Raw genomic sequence first — 26,114 nt, forward strand, 5'->3', positions numbered from 1 at the left:
CTACGATATAAAAAAAATTTTTTCTTGTTTAATATTATTCTACCTAAAACTGTAAATATTTCTTCAGCGTTACATGGTTTCGTGAATATTCAAAGTGCTTTTATTATATTATTATTGTTGTATTTAACTTTTAAATTTTTTACATAACATCTGAGTTTTAGTCTAGAACTTCTTACTGAAATAATTTTTTATTTCTTTCTTTAGCATTTACTGTTGTTTAAACTTCTTGGAGACGCCCTATAGAGAGTAAATGAAAAATTTCATTCTTTAAACATTTTAATTTTTTTTTTTATGAAAGTGATTCTACAACAACAAATAATTAATTATTTTATAAAATTTTTTTCTAAACTGATATTAATAATTATCATCCACAATTTAAAAAAGTCACTGTCGTAAATTTTAAGTACAATAAAAAATTATAATTTCAATGAAAATATATTAAAAGAAAAATCCGAATTTAATTAAAAAGTTACTATGTATTATCTAATTGTTTGAAAATATTTACAACATAATCCTACGAAATAAAATTACTCCAGTACAATATCAAGCCTGTTATAATTTATCCTTATCGCTGGCAATTTAAAATTAATAAACTCTTGCATCGATTTAGGTTTACGACCCGAAGTTCTATTAACTCACTAAACTAGTGTTAATAAAATTTAAGTATTTATATTAATCACACCTGTCTGGTGTTTCACCATTGAAAGTTTCAACTGGCGTTTAAAACTCATATTACATTTATATTTTAACTTATAACTTTATTTTTAAAATAAACTTTGAATAATAAAAGCAGTTTAGATATTTCAAGAATTACGACATAAATATATATATTTGATTCATTGAAATGCACGGAAAATGTTATTCTCCGTATAGAATTTCAATTTCACGGGTGAACAACAGACGAAGGCGCTTCTGGAACGGAGAATAGCTTATTCTTTTGCCCTTTTTCTCAACGAGTTAGAAAAACGAGTGTATCACTGGACCGTGAATATTCCGGAAGCGATACATGCCGATCAGTTAATACGATATAAACGTGTGTATTTACTGAACATTCGGGGTATTTAATGTTAAATACATTGTGGGATGTTAACATCATATGACCGGAATCAGAGTCTGTTTGAGTGACAAAGCGCCTGAATAAATTTGCTTTTTTGTGTATTGTTTGAGGATATTATATCATTTTTAACGCCGACTGCTCCTGCATTTCCGGAGTGATTTAATTATGTATTCGGCTGCCTCTAAAATTACATTACGACAAAAGAGATCGGAACAAATAAAATGGAAGGAACCAACCAAATTTATTATAATACCGTATAACTTTCATTTTTGTTATTTATACTCTGATTTCATTACATTGATACCGATAATTAAGAACGAATAAAGTTATTTTCAACACACAATGGATGTTTTTATCCTCTTGATCTAGATTGATAGCTTAGTCATTCTCAATGAACGCACTTTTATTTCAATCGTTGATGAAAAAATCAAGACTACTCCTTACGCCGGGGGAGAATAATAAATCCCGATAAATAGATTGAATGATTTAAAGTGATATAAATGAAAATGCGAAGGGACTTATAGATGAATAATTTTAAAACAACATTTCACAAATGACGAGCTGGAGAAAAGAGCTCCAGTATTTTTACCGGCATTCTGGGAAAATTTAGCGACGCCGGAAGATTTGAATTTATTACTCACTTGAGATTTTTACTGGCGACGGGTAAACAAACTGTGCGCTGGAGAATTTTTAGTTTCGTTTCTTTTGGATTTTTAAAATTCAACTTTGAATAAGGGACGATCAATTTTTCTTATTTCTTGAACTTATAAAATTCTTGATTCAATTCGTGAGTTTTTTAAATTAATTAAAACTGAATATTTGAAATTTTAGAGAGATTATTTTTCTTGAATTACGTAATTTTTATTTACCTCAACGAAAGTCAATGATATTGTGTTTGAGTTAATGTTTTTGAGGTAAGAAATTCCGATAATTGACTCCTAGTCTGACCCTAATTTTTCCTTGAGAACAAAAGCTGCAAGTCATCAATTAATAAAATAACAAGGATGTAATTGCCGTGAAAACAGCTGATTCCGGCGAAGAGTCAAAAGAAGATCCGCAATTACTCACTAAAATATGGTTGCCCGAAAGTTTCACGTATTCATAAAACTTATCTCAGAAGCTTATTGGATTAACTCACACACTTAAAGGCTTAATGTACGGCTAGCTTTTACTGGAATTACTACCAAAGTACGAAGAGGAAGTAGGAAGTTTAGTTGTTGGTGGGTGTTCTCAAAGCAAGCATCCAATATCCATGAATCCTATCAACACAACAACTTTTATTCCTACAACTTCTAATGTTATAATATATAACCCAATTCAAACTTGCAGATTCAACACGAATTGGTGTCTTAATAAGTATAAATTACTACAATACAATGTAAGTTCATTAACTTGCGCAACTCAAGTTGTTTAATAACTCTTACTTTTACCCACTAAATTGCTCACTCTATCAAAAATCGGCTGTACATTAAAATTTTAAAATTCATCCAGAATTTCATTCTTTATACGCATCAGTGCTCCAGCTTACGCTTTATAATTCATAATGAATGTTAAGTTGAAGAAAATTTTCACTTCAAGTTAATTTCACTTTACGGAGCTCAATTCGCTGTTAGTAGAATAAAGAGCTTGAATTAAACTTGATATTTTTTTGTGCAAAGTTATAGAAATAGTTTTATTAAGTGAAGCTTTTTTTAATAATTTGTAAAAATGTAAATTAGCGTACTGAAATAATTACTCGAGTAAACTTATAAACGCATATATTCACAGCTGACCATAAAACCTCTGGTGGATAGAACCCGTAATTTATGTTGACTCGGGTAACAAGCTGTTAAATAGTAAATTTTTCAATTTTCCAATTTTCATTTTTTTCCTGTATAATGTATTAAATTTTTTTCATCATCTCTTACCTAGGTCCCATTTTCTCTTATTTCTCTGACACGTCTCGGGCGGAAACTTGGTTTTTTATTTCCTTTAAAGCTCGGCGGCTCTCATGCTGAATTCTTTATTCTTTTGTGTAAATTCTATATGATATTCACACACGCAATCTGCATAACGTTCTCACGTTTAATTCCACCTTACATTAACTTTATTTACAGAAAGTTATATTTTTTTAATCATTTTTGTTTCATTCAAACGAATATATTCTACAGTTTGCATATTTTAGATCCATATTTTTATAGTTTTTAAATGGGTCAACATAAAAATTACCTCACTGTATTCTAATTGATTTATTTCAGTGATTAAATTATTTAACATTTCAATAACGAGGCAGAATATCGAATTTATTAATACGCGGTTTCAATTGTGTCGAAAATTTTAACGTAAAATAGAAATATAATATTTTTCAATGAACTCAATCCGAGGCTGCATACGTTGCAATCGATTTATATTTTTTTGAATAAAAAAAATAGTTAAATTTTTGAATGTAACTTTTTTATTTTGTTACAGTAAATATCATGAAATTTTAAACGACTTAACTCGATATTTATGTAAGACTTACGTAAAATTTTCTCCAAATTGAACTGTCTTGAATTCTGCATCAATAATTCATACAATAGGTCTGGAAAACAAAAGAACGAAAATACATTAAGCCAAAGCTGATTTACGGAAGGATTTGAAAACAAAGTACACAAAAAAAATACTTAATTCAGTTTGAATTAATTTAAGAAATTTAATTGCGAATAAATAACATAAAATTTGTTTTTTTTTTTTTTTTTTTTTTTTTGGTATTTTGAATGAAGAAAGTTTTTGAACCAAAAATATAAAATATAAAAGATAAAAAACAATCGATTTTTTTCAAAATAATTTATTAGACCAACAATATTTTTCTTGAATCAAATACTTATATTTTAGTGTCGTATTATTGAAGCAATATTATATAATGATAAAAAAACATAAAAACTACAATGATACTAAAATTTATTTATTATGCTTCATAACTCATAATTCAATTGTAAATTAATCAGTATTCAATTGCAGAATAAAAATAAATTTATTATTATATTTCAATACGTAATGGGTTTTTTATTGTACGTATATGTATATGTATGCAGTATAAATCTTATTAGGGGATTCTGACGAGTGAAAATTAAATAGCAAAAGTTTTAAAGTCTTGACAGTGTTTGTATAGATGTAAAACACACGTGTGTTCGAAAGTTTCAAGTGTGTAACGAATAAAATCAATATCTTCGAAATCCAATCGGCTTGAAGAGTGCAATATACTAAAGTTAAAGTTTACCACTTGAGTGCTTTGAAATCACGTCTTATTTAATACTTTTAACTTGTAAGTATTTGCTTTATAAAACTATACAGAGTCAATGTTGAGTAAGTTTTCAAAGATAAACTATCGAACACAAATATTTTTAAAGTTTAATCAATTTTCTCCTTATTGACTTAGGTTAAGAAAATGTTCAAAGTTATTGCTTGCATTCCATCAATTCATAACTTTTTTTAACAGAAATTGATACTCAATTTTCTAAATTTAAGTATACAAGATAATGACTTAAGTTTATAATGCTTATCATGATCAAGATACGTTTGTAGAAAACTTTAGCAAAATTTTAAATTTCTACAGATTAAGTGCAGTTAATATAAGTAAATTATTTATTCAATTCTTTCTACATTTTTTGTATTAGATTCAAACTTAAAGTTTTTCATTTTGAGGCGTGCTAAAATTTTGGAAATTTATAAATGAAAAATTTTCATTAAGATTTGTTCGTCAATAAAATTTAATTAAAACTAATATCAAGCTAAAGTTAATTTATTAACTTCAACTTTAGGTAGATACTTTTGGCGCTGACTCATCAGTGTTCTCTAAATGCTTAGCGTACTATTGGAAAATGAGAATAAATGAGATTCCTAAACGAATGATCACGTTAATGAGACTGAGACTCTCATGCTATGTATGTACCAGTTGCTAATCTAGTAATGACAAATCTACTTTGCGGAGATTCCGTTTGAGATGTCATTTGAAATTAACCACTCGGAGTCTCGGCTTTCAGATTGAACGTACCAACTTCCCCGAGAAACTTTCCTCCGTCGAGTAAACAAATGAAGTAATTGATTAATTGCGCGTATCTGAAAATAAGAGCAATCACTAATCATAATCACTAATAATAATTATTAATGTAACTAATGAAAATTAATGGTGCGAAAAATATATAGGGTATGAGATGAAAGTAAAATAAAATAAAATTGATAAATAAATTAAATATCGTCTTGAATTGTTTCACTAAAATCGTAACGTGACGTGCGGTTTTATCTGTTATTGTAATGCGCCCCTCGACAGTTTAATTTACCTCAATTTCGTTCAATTAAACTCATTGTTTTCCAATAGCGATAAATTATTCTGTTTAACGAAATTTTTTTTAGAATTTTTTTACCTCCATTAAATAAACAATAGTTTTTATTTTTACCGATATTGTCCAAATTCAATTATCGATAATGTGCAGACCACAGTATTGTTAGAATTTATTTTTGCTGAAGAATAAAAGTCAAAGGTTTATACTTATTAAAAATAAATTCAACTTTTTATTTTTATTTGTACGGATTTTGTATTGAAGCAGCGATACAAACGTCACTAGTCACGGCTAGTATTGTCTATTGCTTCGTACTGCACAAACTGAATCAATGTACCTCGTGAAAGCTGTTCCCGAAATAGAATTGTTCTTTTTATACCCAATGAAAATAAAATGATAACGATGTCTGTCTTTATTATTAAGATAATTGTGTAGATATGTACCTTTTTTGAATTTTAACAATTTGGATCGATTTGATCAATTCTAAAATTGTAAAAGTTAATTTGATTTTTAATGCAGAATATAGAAAGAAAATATTAAATAATAATTTATATTACGTATTAATATTCTTTTCAAAGTATAAATGATCAGAGATTTCTTTTGAATTCTTTCATCCTTGGTTCTCAGGCACTTCAGATATAGTACTTAAAGAAAATGCAAGTCTTGAAATGAATGAAATAAAAACTGCACATCTCAAACGCTAGTGCTTTTACCTAATTTCGGTGTTCTTTGCACTGAAAGTTGTATACAATATGAAAAAAAAAAATAAAGTAAGAAAATCAAATTTTCTCATTGTTACTCCGGGATAGTACGGAGATATTTAATTTCCTTTGTTTCTCAATCTATTTTGTAAAATCTTGGTTAAAAGTTATTTTTCGCGCAAAGTATATTAGAGCAACAAAAGTTTACGTTACGACTAAAAGTATTCGGAAAGTAGTTAAGTACCTCTGACAGCTTTACTTGAGCTCGCTTTTTGCGAAAGTACAACAACGAAACATAAAAAATTTACGTGCTTTTTATATATTACTTTTTTTTATTCAGTCTAAATTTAAACCATCATACTATCAGACATTGAACTAACATTCTAAATTCAGTAGGATTATTTGGATCGAACAAATATATACATTATTTTTCTAGCAATTCGGTTTGCTGAAAAGAAATTTTGTTATAAATTTACTGGCTAGTCGAAAGTAAATCGGTATGTGGTACTGCACGTTCTCTTCTCTAGTATATACTAATGCTGTACTATACGTATCATTGTGATTTATGACCGTCACGAAAGCCCATTTGCAAGCTACGGCACTTCCGGTAGAAGTTGTAAGAGACAGAATTTCTGGAAGTACTCCAAACTTTTATTTTTTGACTCACTTTGTTTTATCGCTTCCCATATAATCGATTGGTAATTATCTCGAGTGAATTTTTAGTTGATGAGCAGAGTCGAGTGGAGGTCGAAAAAAAATCAACCATGTCTGTTCTACTTTACGCGAAAAGTAGACTAGGCTCGTTTATCAATGTCTCATTTAATATTTAATCCCGAGTGTCCTTAATGTCTTGTACGGATATTTATATCCTCGTGACTTTTATTACTTTTTACAATTACTTTAACCTCGCCAGGAAAAATTTTAATTTTTCTAGAAAATTTTATTCTCATTATTTTTAACCTTTTATTGTTATAAATCATTACGTTTCAGGTTTTTTTGGGAGAAAAAATTATGATGGGTCCTTTGTTTTAGGTCTTTTTATTTTTGAGATATTGTTTCTGAGATTTAAGAAATTGCACGCCTCAAAATGGCTTAATTATATATTTAAAATCATGTTTTTACTAAAAAGAATACTTTTTTTTTTAATTTTTACGCTTAGATGCACATTGAAAAAAAATTTATTAATTTAAGAGAAATATTGTTGATTCAAAAAAAATTATTTAAAAAATTTTGAACAGAAAAAATCACTTAAACTCATCTTGAAACTTATCTAATTTTTATTTATTTTTAATTATATAAAAAAGAAGAAAAATTCTTCATTTTTATTTTCTTAATTAGTGCGCGAATTTCTCGAAAAAATTTAAACTGAATATTTTAAAACAAGAGAAGAATATTTTTCTTGAATAAAACATTTTTTTTTTTTTCAATATACAACCGGGCTCAATCAATTTTCTCTTTAATTAATTTTCGAAGGCTGGCGTATTTTTCCTAACTGAAGAATTAGAATAATAGAGTAAAAATATAGATTTTATAAGATGAATGTCAAGTATTTTTAGTTATGATATTTCGAAAACATCCGAAGAATGCAGGGAATAAACATTTCAGTGAAATTGACATAGCAGCTCTTTCGTGATTACTCACGATGCCCTAGATATCATTGAAGTAAAATTCAGAAGATAAGCGAAAAGTTAATAATCGCTCCAAGTAAAGTCGAGTCGTCGTTTCGTAAAAACCTTGCAATCATATTAAATTTCAAGCGAAATAGAACAATAATAATTGATTAAGGAATAAAAGTCTTTAACTTGTTATCTTGTTTGACGAGTACATCAAATGAAATAATATTTATACTTATAAAATACTATAAGATTATCATCGTTATCATACTTCGTATTTATATAAATAAATACGTTTTTCTATTGCCAATAGACCATAAAAAAGTCTAAATGTTAGTGTTAGGAATGTAACTTCTGTTGGAGCAATCCGTGTCTTAAAACGAAACAACAAAAGTTAATAAAATCGGCATCTGGAAATAAATCTTATTAGTTCACCTTGACAATTTTATCTCTTTTAATCTCGGCGCATTTTTTCTTATCCAGTGAACTACATTGGTCGCGTTTCAGTTTCCCGATTTCATTCTACGTCCCCGCACTTTAATTCTCCGTAAAAGTGTAAAAGCCAGCGGATATAAATATATACATTTGCATCTACAACTGCATCTACATCTATAGAAAACATTTCCGAGAATTCCTCTCCATCCTCTGTATTTAATATTATTTCTTCTCTTTATAGATATTTTTTATATCCATTTTATCTTCCCGCAAAAAATCCCCAGCAAAAGTGAAAAAAGTAATTCAAGAGTCGACTTCCGTCGATGTATAACGCAAAATTACCGGTTTTGCATCCAAGAAGCTTTTCTACTTTCCTTATCCTTTTATATTCATATATTTATCCTATATATTTACACACATACTTATTTACTACCAACAGAACTCGTTACCTTATACTCTTTAAAAAATAAATGAGAAGTACTGTAATCACGAAATACACAGGTGCCACAAAGTGGATTATTTTACCGGATAACGACATGCATCTTAGGGTGAATTTAATTATTTTTAAAAAACATCCGCGTTAAAAAGTTTCCCACAATTTAAAAAACTTTAAGACTTGAACTTGAAGTACGCTAAAATAAATTTATTATTATTATTATTTTAAAAGGTCAGTTACGCATTTTTTGTTATTATTTTTTTTCACACGATAAATTTATCAAATAATTAACGATAAAAATTGTATTTTATTTTTTAAATAGAGACAATTTTCTTCATAATTTTTCTTCAGATATTTCAATTCAACAAACTCTCTTGATTTATTGAATAATTTAAAAATAATAATAAAAATAAAATAAAATAAGAGTAGCACCTTTTTTGGGTAGGAACGGAACTACTTTCAATTCTTTATTTCTGTTACTAAAACGAAAAACTGAATTCGAATCTTGACAATGGCTTTCTTTTTATTATTTTCAAATTATTTAACAGCCAAGAAAATAAAATTTTTGAAGCTTATCTTCTTTTAAATTTATTGAATTGAAGGAATCTTTTGCTTAAAAAAAAAAAAAAAAAAAAAAAAAAAAAGAGCAATAAATCTAAAATTCAATTATCAATTATCAGATTTATGAATCACATTTCAATACATCAATTATTAGTGATGGATGATGGATAACTCATTAATGTCGAAGGATAGTTAACACCTGTACACTTAACTCAGCCCGGCCTTGGTTTTTATTTGTTAATATATTCACCAGACAATTGTCTTTGTTTTTTGTTATGAATTCTATTGTATTGTGTTCATTCGAGAGTAGCTAAAAACTACATAGATGTATATGTTCATAGTATGCAATATGCAGTATGCATCGTATAATATGAATAAATATAGATGTATGCAGTGAGAAAATCTTGATACTGAATGGCACTATGACCCTTATATTACTACATTACTACACCGAGTCGGACAATAAAAGACCGAGGGGCTCTACATACTCTATAATTCAGTGTCATGAATATTTTCTTAAGCTATTTAATATACGTGTGCAAGAATTATAAGAACTTTATATATATGGCTTTGGATAAATTATTAGGTTTGTATTCATGGCTTAATGAATAGAGTAATAGAGTAAAATCTAATCTTGGCTTTAAATATAAAATATGGTTTGTTTGTATTTACATTTGTATAGTAACTATGGTGATGCTTCACAGTTATCAGTCAATATTAATCATTTTCGTCATTGAATGGAAATAAAAATTCATTTTCTATAGAACTTTTCTTTTCGAGTAGGTATTCTATGAATTATACAGAGAGGAGTTGTATGTGACTTCTACTTTCTTTAGAATAATTTTTTTCACGTTTGCTTATCTATTAATCACACAATTGATGATCAAAAATTTTATAACCAAAAATTGAATGAATTTTCTTTTTAAAATAAAAAAATTAATATGATTAATTTATTTTTGAACATTTACATATTTTTAACTTCCCGCTAAGAAAATTGAAAATTTTCAAAAATCGGGAAGTTATTGTTTTTACCCCGTTTTTCGAAAATCGAGTTTTCATCAGATCTCGACGTTTTGAAGTCCTAGGAAGCTTCCCTGACTATTCCCGCGATGGTGTCTGTGCGGCTGTATGTGTGTGTGTGTGTGTGTGTGTGTGTGTGTGTGTGTGTGTGTGTGTGTGTGTGTGTGTGTGTAAACCTCTTATAACTTTTGAACGGCTCGGCCGATCGGATCAAAATAGGTGGCGATCCAAAGAGTATCATTGCCATTAAATTTCGTAAAAATTTGAATCGATTCGGTTCGCTAGATTTTGAGGAATCTCAAAAATAAAATTTTCAAAAAATCGTTTTCGTGGAATAACTTCAAAAAGGCTTTACCGATCAATTCCAAAAACTAATTAGCTCTTAAACTTAAAAAACCACGTCGATTGCCACCAGTCCCATCAAAATCGGTTGATTCGTTCGAGAGTTATCGAAAACGATAAATTTCGAAAAAAGTGTTTTTTTCACATATCTTCGAGATTGATGTTTGGATCATTTTTTGACGAAATGGAATAATTATTAGAGCCCAAAAAATCACGTCAATCGCCACCAAGAACGTGAAAGTTGGTTGATTGGTTCGTGAGTTATCGTTGTCGAAAAAATTCGGAAAAAGTGAATTTTTCAAATTCCTCTAAGATTTTCGGTTCGATCAGTTTGTGTTCAAAAGTATATCCTAGATTCTGAAAAAGTGCATGGAATACTGCCAACCGCGTGAAAATCGATTCATTCATTTAGAAATTATTGCAGTTTGAAAATTCAATAAATACTGTTTTATTAAACTTCTATCAGCCTTTTGAGCTCGAAGAGCTCAAAAGCATACAAAAGCTATTTCTTTGAGCTCGGAGAGCTCAAAATAACACACAAATTGTATTTTTGAGCTCGAAAAGCTCAGAAACGTCATAAGTGCAATTTCAAGCGTTTAGGTATGGAATTGGCGGGAAGTTGCAGGGATGGCCTTTAGGGTCAACCGTTTTCCAGATTTTTTTAAAAGTTTTCCAAAAATGTAATATTTTTTTTTTTTTTTTAATGTAAAAAAGAACAAAAGTGATATTTTTTTTCTATACATAAATTCATTATTTTCATGAAACAAGCACCAATACGCCTCACAAAATTGAATTACGATTGTGTCGTGTGATCGAAACAATGGAGGAAGTAATATGTCATATGCAGACGAAAGTGTAAACAGGTAACGGTAATGTTATCAACTATCAATAATAAAATATTCATTTTTAACACGAACATATTAATAACCATAAACCATAAAGCTAAAAGGGGGCATTAATAATAATTATCATGCGATGCATGAATATATAATAAAATATTTAATTTTATTATCGTTCTTGTCGATGTGTTCAGTATTGATCCGTTAACGTTCATTAGATATCAATACTTTTCATTGAACATTGTATCCTATGTGCTGAATTTATCTCAATACATCGATATTATGACAGAAATTTACTTCTTTTACCGTCAATTTATCTTTACATAACTTTTTTGTCACGTTGCACTCCAATTATCGGCCCATTTATCATCTAAAGTAATGTGCGATCATTTTTTTGTTTGTAAAGAAAGATTCTCAGATAGTTTTTTTTTGTTATTATATAATTAGCGCCAAGGTCTTTCAAAGATGTCACGTTTCGATAATAATATTCTTAAAATATCTGTCAATTCTCACAAGTCAGGTGTGTTAAGTCTTATTGGTCGTAAAGTAATATATTTGATTTATTGTTTATAAATCTTCTAAAATTCTATTCCAAATACCCTCGAGCTAACGAGTTAAGATTGTATTGTAAATCGGGTAGAAATTTATAATATAATATTGTATTGAAGTTTAATCAATTTGAATACAATGACAAAGAATATAATTATACATACAATAAATAAAATACGGAGTAATTACGATAATTTACAGCTGATGTCGATACGCTAGCAATTACATGCAAGAACTAGTTTGTTATAATATATTTAGTATTGGTACTGATGTAATTACTTGATAATCATGTTATCTCATTGCTCATTGTAATCATTTTGATGCTCTGTTATTTTGTTTAGTTTGCTTTACCTTTTTATGGCTTTGTCGCGGTTTCTTTGACAGGAAAAGCGTGGTATACAAGTATTTGAGCTTCTGAGTAATTAAATTTTTTTGGTATTTTAATTTTATAGTCACCGAATGTTTTTCTTTACTGTTTTTCTCATAAAAATTGTTTGATAAAGCGTCATAATAATAATAATAATAATAATAATATTATTATTATTAATAACTGTGAGTAACAACGTGAACATAAATATTACAAACTTCAAAATTTTTTGCGGTTTCTGTGGGCATTGACACAATTTTGACCATCTTAAAATTTTTGATAATTTTGAACTAACTCACAAAATAAAATATGCATTTTTTAAAATTTTCAAACATTTCAAAACCGATAAAAAAATTTATCGTCAAATTTAATAGCTGAATTTCCCAAAAGGTACTTGAAAATAAACGACGCATCTTAATATTCAATTACAGGGACACTAAAAATAATTTTTATTAGGCATTTATGGGAGAATTAAGTTCAAGTTTGCTCGTAATAATAAAAGTAACGATGCAATAGCACTATTATGCAAATATTAACATCCATAGATATCGTTTGTTATTAATTTACCAAATTACGAGTAATTTTAATGAACTATTTCAATGGTTATTTATAATTTTAACAATTTAAGCTGAATAAAAATCCGTTTCATTTTAAATTTTTACTTTCAAGTTGAACTAATAAAATTTTCATTCTTTAAAGTAAAAGATTTTTGAATGTTCTTAAAGTTCTAAAAACTCTACAAACATCTGAAACTTTTAATTCATTTTTGATAATTTTTTCGAAAAATACGTAATTAAAAAAAAAAATTTTACATAATTTTTTTATATTTAAACTATCGTAAACTGTGAAACTCGAAAATTACCAAAATATTAATTATTTCAAAAATGATTAGCTAAAAAAAAGTAAATATTTTACCAAAGATTTTAGTAAAGTAAATACTTATTCTTATAAAGATTTTCAGCTGTGCAAACAACCTTCAAATATTATTCAAAATACCACTAGATTACGAAACATACATGTAACATCAACACCGACTTTCTCTAGTAACTTTCTATTTGTTTACTCTACTACTCCGATAGAAGATTCGATGCCTCTCTAATAAAAATCAAGCTATTTAATTATCAATATATATTTATATATTTAGAAGACCATCTCAGTGTATAATACAACATCTTTATATTATCTCATCCCGTTATACAGTTGTAAGTATAAATCGAAAAGAATTTATTCATGACTTGTCTTTGAGACATGCCAGACCCGCATACCACGTGCTACAAACTACAAACTACACTAGGCAAGAAATGAGAGAATCAACACTTACTACATCGACAACAGACATGAAAAGACCTCACCAAGGTTTTTATTTAATAAAAATTTCAAGGTTTTATCAAGAGAAAAAATACCAAAAAATTGAACATTCGAATTTTGAAATTGACTTTTTCCTTTTTGTTTAAAATTTAATAGATTCGAAATTTTGAACAACATACATGATAAAATATCATTTAAATTTTAAACTGACCTGTCGATGATTGATGTCAATGATTTCTTCTTGATGGAAATGATATTGAAGTTGAAGAAACTCAAAAGATGAAGAAATACAAAAAACACCTTTCGGAAAAGTTTTGAAAGTGTCACCTTTCAACGGCTTAAAAATAAAAAATAATATTTGGTGGTAAACAAACCGTACGGCGAATCGAATCGCAAATCACATGAGATAATAAGAGATTAAATTAGCAAACATTCGTGATACATAGCGACACATTGAAAGTCCCAGAGTCGACTAGTTATGTGTTTGACAGACGGATTCGGTGACCGCGCATTTCGCTGACTCCCCACTTTGCTGCTTGCGTACTTTTATCACCGTCCTCTTTCTGGCAATGCGCAAGTGTGTGTGCGATGCAATGATAGAGAGAGAGACAGGAAAGAAGAAAGAGCAGAAGAGATAAAGGGGTGAGGATGAGAAAGAAGAAATAGGGTAAGAAGAACAAGGAGGAGATTAATAAGAAATAAAAGCAAAAGTATTGAAATCAAATGAATAAAAATGGATTTTATTTATTGAGGAAAAAGGCTACTGGTTTGACGGGATAAACTCGGTGTTTAGTTTTATTTGTATTGCTTACTATTATACATACTGCGGAGTATAATATTATTAAACTGTACAAGCTGTAGTTGTAGTGGTTTTAGTTGTTGTAGATGTCTTTTTTGTACGGGGTCTCGTGAGACCACAAGTTGATACGAGTAGAGGCAAAGTTCGAATATGAAGATCGTGATCTTGAGATTCTCGGTTACAGTAACATGCAATCTTTTGTTCATTTATGTCACTAAGATTTATTGTCATTATTATTATCGTTTAGACACTTGTAAAAGTACTCGAAATAACTGTCATTAGTGTTGCTTGATCAATTATGTTTTCATTCAACTTTTTTCATTATTAGCTTTTGCGAAATTCTTCAGTGAAATTAACAAAATTTGTAAATTGAATTAAGCCCATGAAAAAATTTGTTGACACTGCCATCTGTCGTCTGATATGAAAATTGGCCATATCAGGCCATTTGAGGACATATTTGGCTTGATATGACTATATCTAATTTCTTGACCATAAGTAGTGTTGAAAATATCCAACAGAGGGCGCGTGGTCGCTAAATCGTCTCCCTTCAAGAGAATTAAATTTGAAGTATTAAGTGATAACATAAAATTAATTTTTTGACTATTTCAAGAAGCTTTTTTGAAAGTAATTTTTGATTTGAATTAATTACACAGCCTAATATGGCTATTTACGGCTTTATATGAAAATTGGAAATATATGGACTTATCAGTAAATTTTTCACGAAAAGTATTTTCTGAAACGTGCAGTAATATTTGATAACTGAAATTTGAATAAACAGGAGTAACTCAAACATAAAGGGTTAAGGTGATGTTAAATTTTTAAACAAGTTTGGCTTTAATATTTTCTTGACAAACTTATGTATCCCGTTCCTTTTTTCATACACTTCAAATATTATGTATGTAGTAATATGCGACATTCTGAAGGTACTTTTTGCTCATTTTACTACTTACACATATTAGCCTTTTTTTAAAAAGTATCCTGATATTTTTACCACTAGGAATACGCGATCGAAAGTTAAGTTCTGCCACAACTTGGAGTTCTTTTTGCTTTTCTTCTTGCGGGCAAGCGTGTCATTCTATTCGGAAGTTGAAGATCGTGCCTGGCCTGTGAAACACCGTATTTATCAAAGGTGGCTACAGCGTGAGTTGTCGAAAATACGTGAGAAAAAATAACAATTTAATGGTCTATAAACTTTTTCCTATACATTTAATGGCTTTTCTAGTTATTTATTTGTTTATTATTTGGGCTACTTTTCGAATCGTTTGTTGGTTCAATAAATTAAGCTGGTTCTCGTTAATTTAAATTGATTAATGAATTTTTAGAGTCGCGCACTGTTTGAAATTCTCATTTAAATATAGATTATATTGTTGGGATATTTTTTTTTTTAATAATAGTCCATAGATTTGAAGGTTTAAATTCCTTCGAAGTAATCTAATGATTGAAATAAAATTCCCCAGATTCCTTGAGACGATATAGCGATCTTTATAGTTTAATAAGCATTATGAAAATACCGGCCATACTACGAATTCTTCATCAATATTTAAATTTAATCAAGATTTCGAATAAATATGGGTGAAGATCTTAATAAAAAATGTTTTTTCTTATTTTTAGTTTAATGACGTGTAAATTTTTTTTTTTTTTATTAATTTCCTAAAAACTAACTCTATTCATTCAATAAAAGAATACATTTTAAGTAGAATTCGCATTTGCAAATGAAGAGATAGAGAAAAAAGTTTTTCATGTACTCAAATGAAATTAATACGAATAAGAATTCAAATCTTATTAATATTTCCTCTAGCATTTTTTTGTTGGATTCCACCGTAAAAATAACAAATATTCCTCCCGGAAATTATTTACATAGTTCCGAATTACCGTAAAAAACTCATAACTTTCGTAATTAAACTCAACTTCGCTTGTAATTAATTTTTTATAGTTCATTTTTTGCTATTAATGGAGCAAAACATGATGCAGCGCGTTCAAAAGACCGGTAGGCAAGTAGTTACGTAATATAACAATATTTAATGATAACGATATCCGATTCATTGACCGGAAACAATAAACAACTCCCCCTCAGAGAACTTGCATCAGCCAATTGTCCACGGTCGATAATCGTGTGGTCACAAATTAAAGTGAGTTAATCGTCATGAGTATACTTAATTACTCTATTTTCTTTCTCTCCTCTATTCGCAACCACAACAATGACTTTTTTTGATAAATCCATCGCACCGTAAATTTAATGCCAACCCAGAGAAATAAAAAACAAGACAATACCCTCAGGGTACTCAAATAAGTCCACCTTTTTCGAGCATAAATAAGCATTACCGAGCTTCTGAGCTTTAATTAAATTTTATTCAAAAATTTAAAACATTTCGTCCTTACTTCAGCAATTAGGACTTTCTTAGCTTAAAGCTTTCTTGAAGCGACTAATTGTCTCGTTAGTTGACTATCGAAAATGTAGAAGAAAGATTTTTTCGTATACAAAAAGCTTCAAAGGATGAGGACAGAGAGATAAGGATAAGGATAATGAGGAAAAAGTAAAAGAGAAACAAAAAGTTATTTTGATTTTAAGGTTTATCCACTAATCTCGAAACGTCTAGTTTAAATTGGCTTCCCTCCAACGTACCTCGTCAGCATTACTGTGGAAATGGAGAAAATCACCGCGGATACCAGCGACCTCTTTCGAAATAAAAGGGATGAAAGTGTAGATGTAGAGTGCTCTCATAAATGAAATCAGCTGAAGAAAAAGTACTTTTATTATTTAGCTTATATTTTGTTTATTGTAATTATGGTCAACAAATATCTCAACTTTTGTTATTTTTGGTGAACTTTTTGGTTTTTTTAAATATAAATTAAATACTTCAGAAAAGTTTAAGGTTATAAGATATATAATAATTATGGTGAAGTTTTTCCATTGTTGAAAAAATAACTTCATTTGAGAGATAGAATCTTAAGTAAAGAATTTTCTGGTGTATTAATTTTTTTTCGGGGTTAATGCAAAGTAAAATAAAAATAAATAAGGAAATTATCGTCTTAATAACTTGGGATATTTTTTATTTATAGTTAACTAATTAATTAATTTGTGATGTTGTTATTAAAATTAATTGAAGATCTGCAGGTATTTTTGCGAGACAACCTCTATTCGTACATGAATAAATGCAAATGTGATGAAATATAACACTGTACAATTGTATATTAGTATATGCTTAATATTCACACGCTCGTCTTCTCTAGGATTAATTTCTAATTCCCCAGATGTCTGCTATTATTTTAATTGCAAGTAGTTTACATTTGTTTCTAATTAACTTATGGTAATTTCTTAATTGAAAGTATAAATATTTTGAAAATAGAATTCATTCCGAAAGTTGTTGATATTTTACAAATTTCATGTTCAATAATGTTCTAGTGATTATCAAAAAATCGATAAAGTTTTCGTGATTTCTTTCAAAGGTTGAAATTTAATACTGAATTGACCAAGAATATAAAGTTCAAGAAAAAATCGTTGAACCATAAAAATCTAAATAGTATAGTTAAACAAACTAGCAATACTGGGTCGTTTCAATCTCATAAATTCCTTTCATATCAGTCCATACAAAATAATAGCTAATGCACCCCATAAAATACTACCCCAAAATGGCGGACACACAGAATGATATGAAGTAATGAATATGGACATATATTAATACATAAGTGCCATGAAGTTGTGAATTTATATACAAAAATAATTTATACTCTTGCTCTCTGTATAGTGAGTACTCGTTATAGAAGGGAGGAAATGGTTAAGGGATGTAGACCGCTGGTTATAAATCAGAAGCGGAAAAGTAGCACGTATGTCTCCAGGGCGAATGAGAGCGAGTCAGTCGTTAGATTAAGCTTCGCTATCATACTCGAGTTCAGAAAAAAAAATAGACGGACTCAAATATATACAATAATTTTTGCAATAAACTGAAAAAGAGAGACTTTACTTCAGATCCCAATGTACTTTAACAAAATCACCATGCTAAAGCTTTGGCGTTGTAGTGTAGTGGTCGGGGTGGTACTTGCAATGGTGTAATGAAACTTGAGTGGTTTCTAGCACGAAATAGAACACGAAACATCCATAAGTACTAATACAGATGAGAATACTCTGCACATATCCAAGCTAAGTATAGACGTAGTGCATGTGTGTGTATAATAGAGTGCTTCGAACGTGTTGCATGCGTTCAGTAGCGTCTATTTACGTTGGTAATTAATGAAGGTGCGCTCACCAGGTCTCAGCTCGGGTCGTGTTCCCTTTCCGCGACGAAACAATATAATACATTACCAACGGATCCCTGGTAACCCGGGAATCCATTAATCCACACTTTAATGTGCCTTTAAATCAGTCATTATTAACTTTGCATGATTATCGTGTCAGTGGTCTATTATCATTCGCTTCTTCACTTTTTGACAAACTTTGGAGGTTTTTTTAATGCACAACAACCCGTGAAAAAATTATCTAATGTAACTAAATCTAATTTTTGATGTCCTAATATGCCCATTCATGGCTTGATATCCCCTTATATCTTCCTTTGACTAGAGATAGTATTGGAAATCTCCAACAGATGGCGCATGATCGCTCAATCATCTCACTACCAAAGAGCTCTAATGTGTTGAGGTAGTTTACTAATGATATATGTATATAGCTGGCACTGTAAAATAACTATCAGTTTCTTGAAACGATTGTAGAATATGTTTTGATTAAATTTATAAAATTTGGCCGTTTAAATAAATTTTTTCCCGAGAATGTACTTTGTATGTCAGAAAGTTTAAACTTGTAAGTAATACCAAAAAGGGGATCATGTTGAACCAGCTTGTCTTGGGAACTAATAGGATACTTTGAATAAAACAACTTGTTTTCGAGACTTTCTAAGGCTTCAACCCGTACTTGCAATGCCCGCGACATGGTCGTGTATGCGTGTACTTATAGCAAGATGTTTACACCGAAAAATAACCGAATGTAAGACGATTTGGTTAACATTAAATTGCTATCGTTATTTTCCGGTCATTGAATTCTTAGATGAACTTTTTGAGCTTACTTATTACTTAATCTGGGGAAATGCAAAGACATCTACCTAAAAAAATGATTTTTCATATAACCTGCATTGAAAATGTGAGTTTCAATGCCTGTTGAGCCAACCGAAACTAGACAATTTCAGACCAATGCGACTGTGCCGGGCAGGTATCAATTATTTCTTCCCGGCGGTTTCGAAAATGACGATTTTCTGTCCGCGAGGTGAAGTTACAGCTTTATTTTCAATCCTATCAATTGTTTGTTTATTTTATACCTTTATAATTGTCATTATAACCGTTAACTGTACTGACATATTATAATTCTGTTATTAAGCATAAATAAGAATGATGAAAGAAAACTTGTCAATTTACGAATAATTTTTGGTAAAAAATAAACTGTTACTTTGTATTTTATTATAAGTTTCATAATAAAATGATATTTTCGCTGTTCGTCTGAAACTATCTAGTTCTGGTTGGCTCCAGACATTGAAAATAGCATTTTTAATGCAACTTATATGAAAAATATAATGTGTGACGCGGGATGAAACACGATTTCAGACCGAGTGATGCCAGCCCTCGCTTCGCTCGGGCAGGCAACTTCACTGGTCTGAAATCGTTTTGTTTCATCCCTAGTCACACAATATACTATTGTTTATTTGATAATGAAAGATAATGAAAGAAAAATTTTAACTTTGCGGAAAAAATTGAAAACTTTGGAAGTAAAAATCAGCGATTTATAAATTAATTTTTTAAGGAACATCACTGGTTATTTTATTTGTTGATTTTTATTTTTAAATAACAGTAAAGTTAAATTGAAATAGAAAATAAAACTATGACCGCTTTATCATTTTATAGCCGCGTAACAGTAAAATTTTCATTGTAACATAAAGTTCATTATGTATTGTATGTCACATATTGAATAGTAACCTGACGATAAGTTAATTGCCCGTGTCCATTTCGTTTGAAAAGCTACGTGAATAATTGCGTAATAAGTGAGTAGAAAAAAAAAGATTATATTTCTGAGAAACACGACATTTATTTAATTGAACATATGTGCATGGAATATTATAATATTATACGGTCGATTTATATAATAATATATATATAAAATAAAATAAATATATATATTATTAACATTTGCACAACAAAATAACAAAACACGCGGATATGAGCAGCATTATATTAGCTTAAGGAATCGCGTGACTGAAAGCTCGAGGTGAAAACCGTTCAATAGTTTTTCTATCTTGTTTGATGAAACAATTATACCTTTACATTGAATTTATTTTCTTTACAGCAATTCATTGTCATGTTCATTAAATTTTAAAATAAAAGTAAGAGAGTGGAATTATATAACACATACCGCTTACAACTGCTGATAAATCTATTTTTATCGCGTGTTTAATACACGTTACTATTTATTAACGCATTTGTAGGCATCCACTATTTATTATTATGTATTTAGCAGAATTTAAATGATAATTTGTAGTTCAGTATATACCGAGTATTTTCATTATTTTTATTGTGTTGACTGAAATGTCACGCATCTCTTTATGTTTATTATTATAGTGTAGCGAGCATTAGTATATTCGTAGCAGGTTTTTAATCGTTATTAGACTATGCATATCATTTTATATTTTCTCGTTCACTAGAAATAAATATCTATTTTTTTTTTACTGTTAATTATTTATTTAATGCTTTGAAAAAATAATTATTCAATTATTATCGACATGAATGTTACCCTTAGACCAAACAATTACCAGTAATATTATTATTCTATTTATTTATCACACGTTCAGCCTTGAAACTGACGTTTTGTAAACACGAAAATATACATAGTAAGCACTCGATTAAATTGTAATTTTATATAATGATATCATAGCATTAATATCAATATTTATATTAATTTTTCGATATGTCAATACTCTTGAATGTGAGGAATTTAATTAAAAATTTTATTAAACAATCACGTATTTTTTTGGTCACGTTTTTCAAAATTAAAATAATGAAAAAAATATTAAAAAATGCCAATTTTAAAAAAAATTTTTTTTTTAATTGACAGAAATAAAAATATAAAATAAAATAAACTAATTCCATTAGAAAAATTTTAATATAGCTCAAAAAATAAAACATTTTCTAACTGTCATTGATAAATATTTCAAAAATGAGAAACAGGCATGTAATTTGATAATTAATGATACTGACATAAAACACAATATTTTAATGTTATCATCGACCATTATTCATAATTTATCATTTTGATGACTATACAATTTATGTAGTTAAAAATTAATAACCATGAGTGAATTCTATCTGTCCTGATTTCAAAAATATTAAATTACCATTTCTCTACAAAAAAGAAGTAGGCAATTATAATAAAATTCTTTAATAAAAATTAAATCGCAATTTCACCATCCATTCGCTCATAATTTTATCTCTAATTCCGAGCTGAAATGGCGAGTTTATACATTCTTGACGACTGAAAATGAATAATTAAAGACGATTTAATGAATGGTTTTAATGTCCCCAGGTGAAGACTGAGTAGAGACAGGAGCCGAAATGAGATACTTTGATGACTCCGAAAAAGGTTTATATCGAGAGACTTGAACTATTTCTCCGCTTAAGTGCTTTGCTGATTGAATCTCCAAATGGTGAGTTTTTTTTGCCTGTCAATAACTATCTATCTACTTTTGATTAAGTTTCTGATTATTCATTTGGAGTTTCAAAGGATTTCATTTGAATTTTATTTTATATCAGTGTTTTTTGCGTTTCTAATTGTTTTTAAGAGTAACCATTAGCCAAACATCGCGATTTTATCAATTTGGAAGCGAGTGCGATTCGATTATCCAGTGTACTGATTTTATCCATCTAACTTTTTTTCAGCTTACTTGAGTTTTTTTAACTACTGCATTATTTAAATCCGGAACTTCGAATCCGTTTTCTCATTAAATTTTTCATTTCGGACCAAATTACTCTTTTGATATTGTTTTTTTATCTTTCTTAAAATTTGATTCTAAATTTTTGAAATTCTACTCAAATAATCAATCAGAATATTATCAGTTTGTTCTAATAAATATTAATAGCTAAATTTCACCTTGAACTCACATAAAAAACTTGAATTGAAATTGAATCTCGAGATGTTATTCTCGCGATTAAATCAACCTAGATAAATAAAATAAAATTATACGACTATAATATAATAAAAAAAATTTAGTTCTAATTAGAACAATTATATCCAGCTGACCTTGAGGGTCAGTACTCACTTGACACCGGCGGCGTGGAAATCCTACGAGGTCACACACTCACGCGCACTTTTATTTATTATCTCTATCTTAGTTTTAGAATAAAAAGCTACCAATCATAATAATAATAATTCTATATAGTTAATATCAAATAAACCAAATCCTCAGTGTGATTCAATTTTAATTTTAAATTCTCACTTGTACGTAATCCCTCTTCTTACATTAGTAATATTAACACTTGCAATCCCCGAATAAATTACCAAGAAAATCATATAAAAATAACTTAGTCCCGTCCTTTTTTTGGTTAAGCTCACGTTTTCCATCAGGATCGCAAGATAAAACAGTTTTGGTCCATGTAAATAATAAAGATTAAATCACCGCATCTTAAAATTTAAAAAAACAATCACAGACACGAATTTGTCATAGATTCTTAAATACTACTATAAATTTTCCGAGTAAATTTTTGCCGGGAAAATAAAGATACGATTGATTGAAACACTGGATAATGGGATAAAATTATTAAGGATAATTGTTTTTATAAGAGAAAGTGATAGCTGAGAAGACGATGCGCTGCTAGTTTGAGTGGCCATCTGATGTAGCACAATGGATTCAATCCAGCTACCAGCCGAATACTGCTACTACTGCGGCTGTTGGTCCTTAAGCTGGTTATCTGCAGCATCACTGCATTTCCACGCATACTTTCACCTGGATCGAGCGGTCATGGACTCAGTTGAGAAGTTTTAATCTATAGTGAGCATAATTGAGCACGTGATAAAGCATCTGCTGGTCAGCATTGAACTGCCATCTGGCGATAAAACTTACGTATAGGATTTGACTGCTGAAGATGAATAACATTGGAAACTGCTTTATTGATTGCGAAAAGAAGGTTCCGCTCACATGAGGGTTCGATCAAGGGGTAGGTTTTTTGGAATAAATACCCTGATAGCCAGCGCTTTCTCAGTAAGTGCTGACTTCCAGCAGTTACGGTTAATTTATAAATCAAGTTGGCGGTAATTCTTCACTCAACAACAGTTGTAAGCAAATTGACGGAAATCTACGGCCGCAACTTGAATACAAGTTAACAATCAAACTTGTAGTTAAATTTCCTTTCAACTTTACTACAATTTGACGGAAATACTGGTACAGTAAGTTTTGACGTCTATTTGCAGAGTAAGTTATAGGTAACTAATAGGTAATCGCTCGCTTTGCCAACTCTTTCTGTCAAGTTTGCTTCAAATTGCGGACGTAGATTGACAGTAAGTTATAGGTAAGGTGGCTATCAGGGTAAAGGTGGCTATCAGGGCTATCAGGGTAAATCTTATATTCTGACAAAACTTTATTAAAACACTAAACTACACTTGTACATTACAAAAAGGTCATTCGACTTCCGAAATCGAAGAAGATTTCTTAATGCTAAATTTTCTGATTCATTCAATCATTCGACTATAAGCTATCATTATAAGATTAAGATTTATCATAAATTCAAATGCAAAACTGCAATTCATCGGTATTTACATAAGATTAACAAAAATTACCTTACTTTTTTCATTCAAAAATTATTTCAATAAAATATCATTAAAATAGAGTTTTTTTCTCCAAAATAATGTATTATTTTGCTATTTTAAAGTATGCCATTTTCTGAACGTACTTGGCCACTGGGAATAATGACGAAAATTGTGGAAACTTTCGTCATGAGATCAAATACAATAGTTAGATTTATAAATAAATCTACTTATACCATAACTAATTAACTTGTGTCTTAAAAATACAGTTTCCATGCAAGCATATCTTTCCGATACCGCAAGTACTACCTTCAGCGGCTTCAGGAATCAAATCCGTGAATTGAGATATATCTTCATTAGGAAATTCACACTTCAGTTGAGTACAAATAGAGTCGTCAATTCTGGAAGCTCTTATTCCATCAATCATTCTGCATTGCTCATGCGGACTCATTAGCTGTCCCGGCAAAAATCTGTGCATTGCTTTGCCTTGATTAGGTTTATTGAATAAACATGAAGCTTGTGAAGATCTAAAAAGTCATAATAGTATTAACAATCATTGTTGCTCAAGAAAAAAAAAGAAAATGAACTTAATTACCTCAAGAAAGTCTGCATGTTAGCTAACGAACACTTTGACCAGTCGAAAGCATACTTGGAATATATGTTAGATGTTGCCATGATGTAGCCAAGTTCATCGGGACATCTTGCGTTTACTGTACCGTCATGGTACATGCCCAGTCTGATGGGACATTGATCATTCATCATTAATCATTGATCATTAACTTACTCTAATAATTCCATAGATTTAAACTTACAAATGCCCCAATTCATGAGATGCAGTTTCGATACCGTCGAAACCTCCTCTATCACGCATGATCAAAACTTTCTCCATTGTTTGTTCCTGGTGGTTGACGTCACAAGCTTTACCAATTCTCCGTACTTGTCCAAGAAGGTCACAACTATTGTAGTCACACAAAGTATTCCTGAAAAATTTTTACAATTAAGGTTTTGTAGAGAAACTATTGTTGAACTTTTGGGTAAATACTTACGAAGTCATAGTTACTGCTATATCGTAAGAATCTACGGGAATAGATTTCTTTATGAGGTACAAAAATTTCCCTTTGGCTTCGAGAGAGTCTGAAGTGCTAATGATTTTTCCATTCTGACCTTTCAAATAGGGCAGAAAATTAGAATCCTGAGAAACGACGATTCCTGCGATGTTCAAACGAACTCGAGGATGCTCAATACTTCTGAATCTCATGTCAACGCCGTTCCAAAATGAGAGTATGTATAGTAAGGCTTCTTTTGCTTTTCCATTGAACTTACGAATCAAGCTGTAATCGACAATTACGAGAACTTCTGGGTAAATAATTTCTTGTGTGATGCCTGCTGGCTTCGATCGTAATTCAAAATCTGTGCAAAGTAATAATATCAATAGGTTTTTTGTCAATTGAATTTGTTGTAAAAATTTCTCAATTAAAATTTACTTACCAGCTTGTTTATTTATTTTCCAGTTGGGTATTTTATGAACAAAATGATAAATATGATCATCTTCTTCATGATCGAATGAATCGTCGATAGCTCTTGCTTGTCTTCTTGTGTATTCTACAAGTCGTGAAGGTACTGGTTGAACGTAATAATCACCAACGAAACCCGTCTATGAATTAATATAATGATGATTAAACACTTTGGCAGCGTTCTAACTTTCACATTTTGAGCTTTTATTAATGAAAACTTGTCTTACCAGACTCATTCTTCCATTACGATGATTGTTAACCGCGAATGTAGCTGCATAAAGTTTATTTTCGTACAGTTTTGGAAGAGCTTGTCTAACGAGCTATATCACATCAAAATTGGTTAATGGCTTATAAATATAATACGACAAGTGCTCGATAAAAATTGACTTACTCCTGAGTATTTCGTTGGGGTGATAAGTCCGTGTTCATTAGTTTTCAATGAAAAAATCGGCATGTTCTCACTGGCCAGTATCCCATCATTTGGAGTGAGCCACATTTTCAAATTC

General features: G+C 29.7%; 2 protein-coding genes across 5 annotated transcripts in view; both read right to left on the reverse strand.

Annotated features, from left to right (window-relative positions):
* Window positions 1–23,226, reverse strand: part of LOC123272508 (beta-1,4-N-acetylgalactosaminyltransferase bre-4-like) — a 50,018-nt gene extending 26,792 nt beyond the window's left edge. Inside the window, exons 1-2 of one of the 4 annotated variants that reach the window (XM_044739365.1) lie at window positions 22,614–23,226; window positions 3,558–3,617 (exon numbers count right to left, since the gene is read on the reverse strand). The gene's annotated coding sequence lies outside the window, so the exon portion shown is untranslated. Of the gene's footprint in view, window positions 1–3,557; window positions 3,618–13,737; window positions 14,011–22,613 lie in introns of those variants that run through there. The other 3 variants (XM_044739364.1, XM_044739367.1, XM_044739366.1) reach the window with 3 other exon arrangements.
* A 948-nt stretch (window positions 23,227–24,174) lies between these two features.
* On the reverse strand, window positions 24,175–25,508 carry LOC123273441 (venom metalloproteinase 3-like; the record flags this gene model as incomplete). The annotated part of the gene is made up of 4 exons (XM_044740840.1): window positions 24,175–24,621; window positions 24,690–24,830; window positions 24,907–25,074; window positions 25,141–25,508. Coding segments are annotated over 4 exons (963 nt in total), but the record flags the coding sequence as incomplete, so codon positions are not given.
* Between the last annotated feature and the right edge of the window lie 606 nt (window positions 25,509–26,114).

The sequence above is a fragment of the Cotesia glomerata genome, linkage group LG10 (assembly GCF_020080835.1).
Source record: "Cotesia glomerata isolate CgM1 linkage group LG10, MPM_Cglom_v2.3, whole genome shotgun sequence".
Classification (NCBI taxonomy): Eukaryota; Metazoa; Arthropoda; class Insecta; order Hymenoptera; family Braconidae; genus Cotesia; species Cotesia glomerata.